The sequence below is a fragment of the Diplodia seriata genome (genome assembly GCF_021436955.1).
Source record: "Diplodia seriata strain FDS-637 chromosome Unknown scaffold_1, whole genome shotgun sequence".
In the NCBI taxonomy this organism is placed as follows: domain Eukaryota; kingdom Fungi; phylum Ascomycota; class Dothideomycetes; order Botryosphaeriales; family Botryosphaeriaceae; genus Diplodia; species Diplodia seriata.
In genome coordinates this window covers 2,293,623-2,305,030 of record NW_027117308.1, presented here as the reverse complement: position 1 = coordinate 2,305,030, position 11,408 = coordinate 2,293,623, and the positions used below count along the sequence as shown (strand labels likewise).

At 57.3% G+C, this 11,408-nt stretch overlaps 1 protein-coding gene across 1 annotated transcript; it reads right to left on the bottom strand.

Annotated features, from left to right (window-relative positions):
• Positions 1 to 4,488: 4,488 nt before the first annotated feature.
• On the bottom strand, positions 4,489 to 9,944 carry SLS55_000682 (uncharacterized protein; the record flags this gene model as incomplete). Its single annotated transcript, XM_066772192.1, has 3 exons — positions 4,489 to 5,857; positions 5,908 to 9,588; positions 9,643 to 9,944. The coding sequence occupies 3 exons, from the start codon at positions 9,942 to 9,944 to the stop codon at positions 4,489 to 4,491; spliced, it is 5,352 nt and encodes a 1,783-aa protein (XP_066637471.1).
• Positions 9,945 to 11,408: the final 1,464 nt, after the last annotated feature.

The following is an 11,408-nucleotide window of genomic DNA, read 5'->3' as shown; positions in this document are numbered from 1 at the left end:
GGTCGGCGGTGCGAGAGTGGGTGTGGTTCAGGTGGGACTGAGGCTGGGCGGTATTAAAGGCGGCGCAGAGACGAGGCTTGCTGCGGATGAGGAGGAGGGAGGCTCGCCGAGTCTGGCTGAGAGGGAGTCGTCGGGATGAGCGATTGACAGCGGTGGGCGTGTTTTGGCGGGGGAACGACAGAAAGCACGAAGCTACAGACTCGGGGTGGGCATGGCCAGGTGGATGGTGCAGGTTGCGCGCGAGGAGAGGGATCGAGAAAAGATGTCCACGCAAGCGCTCCACCGGCGCCGTTGGCGGCGGCCAGCCCGCGAGCCCCTGACTGGATCACGGTGTCTCGGGGGAAATCATCGACCAGCACCCCAGCACGCGCCGCCGCCGCACCCAGCCATGTCAGCCGTAAGATTACGCTAGCCTTGCCCGATGCGCCCGACGGCCAGGCACTGCGCCTGTGACAGCGCGCGCTACCTGTGCTGCTCCACGCCCGCTGCGACGACGCTGATGCACAGCGCGGTGGCACCCGCGCCCGCCCAGCCAGATGCCCGCGTCGCCGCTGCCTCTGCTGGAACCCGCCAAGGCGCAGGGCCGGCCGGGGGCACAGCCGCGCGCGACCAGGAGCTGCGAGGCGACCACAGGCATCCACAGCGAGTCACGCCCGAAATGCTCGCTCTCCTGGCCCTCCACTCTCTCACCGCACATGCATGACGCCATGCGCACCAGTCCGTCCAGAGGCGCGAGGCTGGACTGATCGGCCGCTCCACTCGCCCCGCACGCAAAACCGGCATCACGTTCCCCTGCCAACAGTGCGTCCAGCTCACAGCAACTCCAGCGATTGTGTCTGCGGGGCCGCCTGGAGACGCAGTGACGCCGGTGGCTCCGGTTGCCGCGGAGCCGGACCGTGCCAGCAACTGCCACTGCCGCTTTTGGCCGCTGTCGCAGCATCGGGTCTCGCTCAGCGGTGGTATGTATTGGGATGTTTGCGAGCTAGCCGCCCGTCGCCCGTCGCCCGTGCTGGCCTGCGCAGGCCGCTTGCAATTGACATGGTGGTCAAGCAGCATCCAGGATGGCACCACAGCTAAAAGCGGAAGCGACTGCGTAGCGCCGTGCTGGCAACGCTCGACTAGGGATGTATACGAGCGCTCTACTGTACATGGAGGCAGGGAGCATGTCCGCCGGCTGACGGGCCAATCCTCTGCAACCAGCCCTCTACTACTGCTGTCGGCCGCTGACACAGCTGAGCTTATAGCGCATCTACGCAGGGTGTCCGCCGCCAGCTCTTGCATCATGACCGCCTGCTATCCACGGTTCGGGGTGAATCGTCCATCAGGTAGTCACTCTTGGCGTGCAGCAGAAGCATGCGCATCCATCGCGGGACGAGCATCAATCGAACGCCTCCAATCCCGCACCTACCCCATCCGGCGCAAGCGCCTCTCGAGCTCATCTTCGAGCAGCGTTTGAAAACGGTAATTGGATCGGCAGGGCAGACCAAGCCAGTGCTTTCCCATTCCACGCGACCGTAGCTCCTGGACGAGGATCCTGAAGACTGTGCAGGATGCGCCGCCCATCATTTTCGCTCCTGCACCCACTGGCTGAATGCTTGCCCGGACTTCATGATCGCCGGCGAGCCGAAATGTAGATGTGCGGCAGATCAACAAGTACGCGTGTCCTGCATTCCTACTTATTATTAGCCCCGACCAAGGGCGAGTACCTCTCGTCCCGAGCCCGTCGCCTCCAGACAGCACGCCACGAGCCTCCCGCCTCTTCAGCGAGCCCGAGCCTACAGTACGCTCAAGGGACGGCGCTCCATTGGCGGGGAGAGGGGGCAGCAGGGCATCGGAGAAGGTTGTTCCCAGTTGATTGCGGCAAAAAGCAAAGAGGTAAAGCAAGCTGTACCACGCCGCAAACCCGCTTTAGCCGGCCCCTCCCTCGCCCCTTACCCGATCCATCTCGCCCTTGACTTGGCGGAAAGGCACGGGAGCGTGTGCGCACCGTCTTCGCTTGGCCACCGTTCCCCGGGCCGTCCTTATGCGCAGGCGCCTTTTAACAAGCCAGCTGAACAGTTTGTTGGGCGGCCGCCAGGCCGTTCTCGGGCAGCTCCCTACGGAAAAGCCAACAACGATGGTTCAACAGCCGCTGACGGAAATGCTGAGCACGAGCACATGCCTGCAGCGAAAGACGCACACTTTGTCAGATAAGGTTGCGGTGGACTCCCGAGCCAGATGGCTGGTAATTATCATTGTTCACAGAGTGAGAGTTCAATTGAGACCTGGTTAAAGGAAACCTTGGCACCTCGGATGTTGAAGTCACACATGCAAAATTGGCTTGACAAGAGGTGTGTTCAAGCTTCGAGCCTGTTGGCTTCCTTCGCCGCGACGCGGATGTGCAAGCATCAGCAAGTAAAGCTTAAGCATATTTCATTACAGCTGCAGGTGGTAAAGGGCCAGAATATTACGGTAACAACTACAAGTGGGTGGTTGGTCGGGGCGTTCGCCACCACCACCCGCATCACACCTTAGCATCCCACCGAATGGGAGGCCTTGCTGGCGGGCGGACGTCAAGAAAACGGGAAGGCTGTGCAAGCCATCACAAGCGCAAAAAGAAGAGCCTCATCGACGACGGCAAGCCCCAGCCGCTGGTGAGACGCAAAGCGCCTCGCTGCACACTACCTATCGTGTACTGCTGCTACCCCATCAGCCCCAGCCACGCACCACATCCACCTCACTCAGCTTTGACGTGCTGTCATTGGCGAGCCACGCCACTGCCACTATAGCGGTATCAAAAGTCGGGTAGCATGCGACACGAGACACCACAATCCATACGACGTCCTCGGTCCGGCCGGTCGGTCGGTCGGTCGGTTACAGTAGTCGCCCTTCTCACAGCCACACCACCAGGCCGATGCTGCCCCTCCCTCCACAGCCCAATCACCAGCCTGTCAGCCCCAGCCCCAGCCCCAGCCTTTTGTCAGCACCGGCCACCCTTCTCCCACTCTGTTGTGCTACTATCTACGAGCAAGGAGGACCCAGCCATCACTGTGGGAACATGAAAATTCACCATCGCAGATGACCACCGACGCCCCGGACCGGCCGATCGCCTTCCGACGGGCGGCCATACAATCAGGATTGAAACTGATGACCACCCATGTGCTTGTCACTCCGAAAACCGGCGCCTTCTCATTCGTCATGTCTCTGCCATTCAACAAGGAAAAACAGAGGGGCGCCACCCCACCAAAAATAGCCTCTTGCAGATCCCCACTCACTTCTGTTTCCCCTCCGGACCGTCGCGCATGGATAACAGAGACAGAAAGGATGTCGCCACCCGTACATAGTACATGACAACACATCATCCCGAATGAAGGTAGGAAAGGGTTGTGGGGGTGTGTGTCCTTCGCGGTCGGCGGGAGCCGGCACCATGCTCTATGCATTGCAGTCCCCTTAAGGGTGCAGCGAGCAAAGCGCCAAGGGCCAAGCATTAATTCTTGTCTACGTCCGTACACGCATCATGCTATCGCCAAGGGTTGCACTGCAATCTAGGGGCGGAGTTGTTGTTCACATTCTCCTCTACATTATGCTTGCGAGAAAAAAAAAATGCTCAAGAAAGGAATAACGTCATCATGGCCCTGCCTTTTGTGCTCCCCGCCATCGTTCACGTGCACATGAATGTATGCCTGACGGAATGAAAGGGAGAAACTGTGATGGACAACCAATGACCACTCCACTTGGGTGACACAACCCCTCAGGACGTGTGGGAGATCGGAATGCCAAGCCCCGATCGGGGAAAACAATGGTAGGGAAACCCGGCGCGGTGGTTCTGGAGTCATTGTATTAGTATGCAGCCGAGCGTTTTTGGAATGTTCGAAGTGTTCCCCGCGACGGATTTCTCCATTCGAGGATGATGACTTTACATTCTTTCGTGCGCGATGGAAAATAGAACGAATTACGTGTGCGGGATGGAGCGAAAGAAGGTGACCAAACGGGTACTGATGAGGTGAACATGTGAAGTGTTGAATCCCCCAGCAACTAGCATTAAATTATCCGTCAGTAGGACTGCCCTGTCTTGCATTCACGACAACGAGCGGTCTTGGTCAAAAGAAGGGACTAAATACAATAAGACTTGAAATGTCGCTCTGTATACACAAGACTTCCTCCAGAGAAAGCAACCCAATGATGATACCAACGCCTCGGAGAAGGAAACAACGCTGGAAAAAAGATACACATGCATTAAACGAAAGGACCAACCACTTTCCTCTGCCCTCCATTTCAGACATACAAAAACCTGATGCTGCATCAACCAGAAGACGGCGAATAACTGTATTCATTCCATCTTCGGCCTTTGAGCTTCGCGAACGTGCATGCATGCATACCTTCTTTGCACGACTAAGAAACCCTTGGAAAATGCAAGCAAGAAGTCGATCCTCAACATTATGACTTTTAGACTGTTCCCTCTGTAGATATTTTGGAGTGTCGACGGGCGATAGTGGAAAGGAAAATCGTCTACATGTTCGCCAGCTCGTTATCGATCATGTGGTCCAAGAAGACCCTTCTCTCGCCGCTGAGTTGCGTCTGCAGCCTTTGCTCGGTGAGCGCCTTGAGTTGCTTCTTCGTCACATTGTCCAGATCAACGTCGGCCAAGCACTCGCGGATCGCGTGGACAATCTGGTCGTCCGACGGGCCACTAGCTGCACTCCGGAAGTCCATGTTACTGGCAGGTCTACTCTGGGAGAGCGGGCTTCGTTGACGCGGCGCATTGTACGGGGTGCCGAGCAAATGGTCGTTAGCGGAGAGGGAGTGCATCGATTGGCGTGCTTGATGCTGGTTTGCGCCATAGGGAGATGCGTTGTAGCTATCCGACACGTTGCCCATAGACATCAGACGGCTGTGTTGACCGTGAGGGTTGTCCTGGTAGCCGCCAACGTTCGAGTACGAGCTCTGGCGGTTTTGCATGGCGGCATACGGTCCGGGAGACTGCGGGGGCATGTGCATGGTGCCACGGTTGAAGCCTGTCAAAACCGTCGAGGCAGGCTTGACAGAGGAGTAGACCGATTGCATGTCGTTCATCTCATAAGCATCATCTTCATACGGCATCATGCCCTTCTCGGGAGCAAGACCGCGGCGTCCCGGGAGACTGTTTGCTGCTGCATAGTCGTCCCACCTCTGGAGCGGAATGCTGCGCGGGTCGAAGCCTTCATCCTCTTCAATGGCGACGATCTGCTTCGTACCCTTCTCGCCGACGACCATACGGGTGTTGCCCCAAGAGAAATCGTCTTGCTTCCAGAAGGAGTACACCGGAAGGATAAGAGAGTAGATCGGGTAGGCCATAATGTAAATGATCATCCAACCAATGTGCTGCCACTGTCTCTTGAGAATGAAGATAATGGCTTGCAGACCGTACACGGCCGCAAGCATGATGACTGAAATCATGGGGAATGCACCATCTCTGGCAGCAACCTTGTAGATGAGGTAGACCAGGTAAGCGCAGGTGGCGGGAAGGGTGATTGTACCGAAGAGATCAACAAAGACAACGAAGCGCATGGAGAAACAACAGAATCCGCAGAGGTCCTTGAGCCGAACCAACTCGGCCAAGTTGTGGATTGTAGAGTTGATCCAACGACGTCTTTGCGACAGCAAGACACTGAAAGTCTCGGGCGCAGCTGTTTGGGCGTAGGCATCCGGTATGAACTTGAATGACATGCTCGGGAAGTGCTTGGTCATGATGGTTGTGAGATAACGATCCTCACCGAGGGACAGAAGATTCTTCTTGTGAAGGGTGTCAACGTCGCAATCGGCATAGTCATCAATGACCTTGTCCGAAATGATCAAAGGTTTGCCCTTGTCGGCTGTTCGCAACCGGTACATGCAGAAACTGGCAACTTGTTAGCTATCGCAAAATACAGCATCGCGCGAGCAACTTACCATCCGGGCAAACAGGTGACACTGCCGAACAAACTTTCGAAAGCCTTGGCCAAGTGATGGGAAATGTAGTACTCGTAAACCTGGATCATCGTCCACCAACTGCGTTCCTCGTTCTCCAAGCTGGTCTCGCCGCAGATACCGATGATCTTGGAGTCGTTGGCGCAAGAGGCCACCAAACGGTTAAGTGAATCTTCTCTGACCATAGTATCGGCGTCGACCATGAGGAGATACTCGTAAAGCTCGGGGTCTACACCGATAATGTTGTTGATTTGATGGAACATCTCCAACTCAAGCGGAGACATCGGAGCGCGGTGATGGACACGGTTGAGGAATTGCATCAGAAGAATTTGGGAGTCACGCTTGCCTCGGTTTCCGGGCTTGGACTTCTTCTGCTCCGACTCCTTACCAACCTTGACGACCACAAGGTAAGGCACGACGTTACCTTCATATTCGTAGAGACCAGAATAGACCTTTCCGTAGTTGAGCTGCTCGGCACCGCGGCCGACGGACTTGAAGGGCAGAGCGGGCGGGTCAACCTTGGGGTCAACTCCAAGAATATCCAGAACGATCTTGGGCGTAGGCCTGTCGTTGCCACCACCGACGATCATGCCGTCGCAAATAACGCAGATGAGCTTCCGCTTGTTGTCGTATGCCAGAGCAGTGAGTGAGTCGAGACCCTTCCGAAGCTGGTCCTCGCCCTCAGTGTAGGCAGGCACCTGACAGATGACGAACTTGTCTTGGGCGGCTGGACGTCTCTTGGAACCAAACTGAAGAGCGGACAAGAATTTGATCAAGATGACGGCGCAGAGCAGAATGGTGAAAGCCAAGAGGATGTAGTTGTTGACTTGGCAGCGAGCCGAGTCGCGGAAATCCGTTTCGCCTTTGTAGAACATGTTGTCGATGCACTGGAAATTGGGTAGACGAACGCTGTCGTCCAGCTGGTTCCATTCATCCGTGATGTCTCCACCAGGATTGTTCTTAAAAAGGTTTTCCACCTTGCTGTCCAGGAATTCGTAGCTCGTGTCGCCATCGAACATGTCTTGGGTGTAGAAATAGTCCGTCAAGTCGTACACCTTGTCGTCGATGATAGACCACTGGCGCCCGAGGTTGTCGCCTTGATTTTTGATCTTGGATTTAGTCCACACAAGAGAACCCTTGTAGTATTCCTTCATTTTGGGAAGGAATCTCTTAGAGTACCAGTCGTCTTTATGCAGCTCAGTAGTCGTGTCAGGCTGATTGCGCGTACCAGAGGTGTGAACAGCCTGGGGGCTGTCTTGCGTGGCAGCTGTGTCGTTGAATTGAAGACTTCCAATGGTACTGTTGATCTTGAGGTTGGGGCAAGCAAGTGCGAAAGGCGGGACAATGTAGGCGTCGAGGTTCTTGCCCATCAGAGGCTCCATGTTAGATGTAGTGACATCATAACCCTTGCGGTCACTGTGTTGAAGCTTCCAAAACTTCGAGATATCGTAGACTTTACCGTGATGGCTGACGTAGAAGTCGTTGCTGCCTTGGTGGGTGCTGACCTCCTTCTCGTTCCAAGCTTTATCGAAATTGGGACACAGGAGTCTACCAAATTCGATAATGTAGAAAACAATGATGCCGTTCATCAGCAGGATGAGCAAGACAAGAACAAGCTTTTCTCTCCAAGCCTGTCGAACATCGGGACGCTTCATTCGGCCAACGTGGGCGAGAAGGAAGGACGGTATCCAGAAAGTAAGAGCCCAACAGAAGCCCACCCAGAGGCGCCGGGAGGTGCTGATGGGTTGTTCAGTGATCACCTTGTTATCCCCAAGTTCCTCGTCACCATAGTAGGTGACACCATGCTTGTCATCACCTTTGTTACCAAGGCCGTAATCACCACGGCTGAGGTTGGCGTGTGCAGACATTTGGGTTTGGGCGATAGAGCGAGCATCTGCGTTGCTGCGAGGACCCTGGTTGATAGAGGGCTGCACTGTAAGCAGGTTGTCCCTGCTTCCTTGAATGGTGAGCTCGTCTCCGTACTGTTGCTGGGTGCCGAAGAAGCCACTTCCGAGACTGGGCTGGTGGACGGAGTAGCCGCTATCAAGCGCACCAGAGCCCATCATTCCGCCCATTGCGCCCATTGCACCCATGCCCATCATGCCGACATCTGGACCCTTCATGTCACGCATGCTTTCGGCCTCCCACCAAGCACCCTCGCGGATCCATACACGCTCAGTGCCAAGGACGACTTCGCCATTGCTCCAACCGCGCTCGAGAATCCAGCTCTCGACACCCTCGCGACCTTCGGTGCAGCCAAGAGGAGCATATCTTTGGATAAACTCCTCGTAATCGAAGTCGGCGGTGAAGTCGAGATTCCGGTTCCGGCGGTTGGCCCATTCGGGCAGACGCCAAGAACGCAGCTGGCGTGAGACAGAAGCCGCCGACCAAGCAGGTTGCCCGGTGGTGCTCTGTAGACTGGCGGGACCATCGTCGGTAGGGTGAACGGCGAGATGGAACCAAACTCTGCTGCTGCTGATGACGGCCGGGAGATCGAAGCGGCCGCTCTTGCCCAACACAACGCCTTGTCCAGAGATCGGGAATATGAGCTGCTTGAGGAAGCTCTCCTCCTCCGCTTCATGAGCAACCTTCTCAAGGACCGCCTCCATGGTATCGCGTTCTTGCTCGAACTCGCGTGCTGCAGCGCCATCGGCTACACCGAGCTCGTTCGAGCACTCGGCAATGGCATCCTTCATTTCTCGGAGGACGGACGAGCCAGCGGGATCCATGGGAACACCGTCCTCCTTCATTTCGGCATTAATGCCCTCTGAGTCGTCAAAGACAGTTCGCAGGGCGACGGCCTTGCCGACAGCATTTGATGGAATCTCGACTACAGTGATGCTGACCGTGTCGCCATCATCATCTCCCGACTCGGGCGTGGGAGCACCAGAGCGGTCATTATCACTGTTGCTCGACGACCCTACGTTTTGGCCGCGGAGTTCAGCGCGGATGGCTTCGTTGGCCTTGGCGATGACCCAATCAACAATAGTCTCGTAGAGACCGTTGATGAAAATCTGGCGTTCTACGGTGTCACACTTCTTCTTCAGAACGTCCGGGTCAATATCGAGGAGATCGGCAAAGTCGAGACAGGCATTATCCAGAACTTCCTCGTCGACAAGGAAGCCGAGAGTGTCGCCTAGCTTGAGGACACCGGCAAGTGCGCAGAGAAGGTTGCGTCGCGTCTTGCCTTTGACGCCAATTTGCTTCAGGTTCTCGCGCCAGTCTTCCGCAGCAGCAGCGTCATCAGCAGTAGGGAGATACGACGGGGGATAGTATGTGCCTGATTTCTTCAGGAGCTCATAGTCGGAGTTCGGCTTCAGCCCTAGTGTCTCCTTCTCCTCATGAGAGGCGGAGTTGGAGTTGAGGTAGTAGAAGACGTCAAAAGCGCGGAACCCGGCTTGAGAGGGGACGTCCGTCAGGCCAAGCTTGGTGTCAACGCCAGACGTCGAAAGAGAGAGGTTTGCTCCGGTGAGAGCGCCTTCGAGGTTCAAGTTGAAGGTGGCAGCGAGGGCCGAGTGGCGAGGCAGAGACGCGTTCTGCGGCGTCACACAGTGGGTGAAGGGGCGAAGGACGTTGAGAGCAGTGTAGAAGCTTGTAGGAACGGAAAGAGGAAGAGCGGAGACGAAGGGGGCGACCAGCGATGGAGTAGACTCGTGGAGAGAGCTGAGCAGACAGTGTTAGCGGAAGATACTTGGCGACATCTCACAGGCGACATACCCTAATACAATGCAGCCGTCCTCTGCTCTTCTGCGGGCGTGTTCCCAGGCCTTGCGGCCGAGTTCCACATCTACAGTGCCCCCAAAACGTCCGTCCGGGCCGACCTCGCCGGCAGTTACCCAAGTGTTGACAACCAAGCTCGTGCTCGCCTCAAGATAGTAGGGCTCGCGCTGGGCGTAGGCGGTGTGCAGGGCATTGAGGAGGGTGCTAGTCGACACCTGGTGCGAGGGATTGTTGTGACCCGGGCGCGGCGTGGAGTTCGACAGCGAGGAAAATGTCGACATGCGATTGTAGGCCGCCATGGCGAAAGCGAGGGCGTTGGGCCTCGGAGACGCGGGCGAGGCTGGTGGCCGTACGCGGCCTACGTGAGTCGGCGGAGCGGGCGGGACAGCGATGCGTCGATTCTGTCGGGAGGGTGCTCAGCGGCGCAGGATGGAGGCAGCGGCAGCCCGTTGCATCAAGTTGTAGCGACGGTGGGAGAGGGTTGGATCGATCGCCGGCCGGGGTGGCAGGAGCGGAGCGGCGCGCAGGCAAACACACAAAACGAAGGAATGCAAGAAGCGATCGTGGGAGAGGGCAGGTTCAGGGAGGGCCAGGAAGCACAGAAGAGCCGCAGCGTGGGCGAATGGTGGTGTTCAACGCGACGGTCTCGCCGGACGGAAGAGCGCAAGAGGCGACCACAAGCGGGCAAGTGGATCTCACGGCCCCCTGTGACACTGCACTGGCGGCGAGTGCACCCATCCCGAGTCTAAACTTAGTACGAAGACCGGCCTAGCGCAGGTCAACACGAGCTCACCGCGTCACTCAATTCAAAACATTTCCGCTGCCTCGATGATTTTCGCTGTAATGCTGTGCATTACCAACACCCCTCCTGAGCTCATGACAGCCATTGCTGCCAGCCCTGGCGCGCGAGCCGCCCGTGTTGTGACGCGTCGCTGTGCATCCTGATCTGCAGCCTCTCCCGCCCCATGCACCCGGCGCTGCGTGTTGCTAGGGTGAGGGCGGCGGGCTGCTCGCCTCGGCCGCGGCGGTCTGGCGGAGAGACACTCCCACGCATCCGTGCGGACGGGTCTTGGGCCCTCGGGCTGAGGCATTTGCGCATCCTTCCCATCCTGCGCCCGTGGTGTGATGGATGGCAGGCTTCCAATGGGACTTGGGACGATCGCGAGGTTGGGCGATGCCGTGGGCGGTTGGGAAAATAGATGATCGCCTTCCCCGGATTTCTCTGATCGGGGGCGCTGGCGCCGCTCTTTACGCAGCAAGTCCGAACGGTGCTGTTGTTAATTTACGGGGCTTGAGCGGGCGCATGAAGTAAAAAACCGCTCACCGTCATTCATGCCGGCGGCCCAGGTTGTGGCAATTCGTGATTCTCGTGTGGCCAGACGGGCACCACGCTAAGAATAGACTTAAGCAGCGATAGGGGGCCCGCCAATACGATCCGCCCGCCTGCACTGGCAGTCGTCCAGTGCATGTTTCGCCGCCTCTGCGCCCTGGACGCCCGACCGATCATCTCAACACCACCGCCGCCCGCTAGCCGTCCCTCTGCGCCGGCTTTTCTCCCCTTCGTTTGGTTGTCGTTGTACTCTTCATTCCTCTCGTTCCACGCTCGCTTCACCGTCAGGTTGCCGCAAGCAGAGTGCATTCCTCGCACTCAGACCTAGCCCTCCCCACCACCTGCGCCTTTCCACCCACGCTGCTGCGACACCAACAGAGCCCATCCGCACCCCTAGTTCCGCCCTCCCGCTCGCAGGGACGAGGTCGTAACC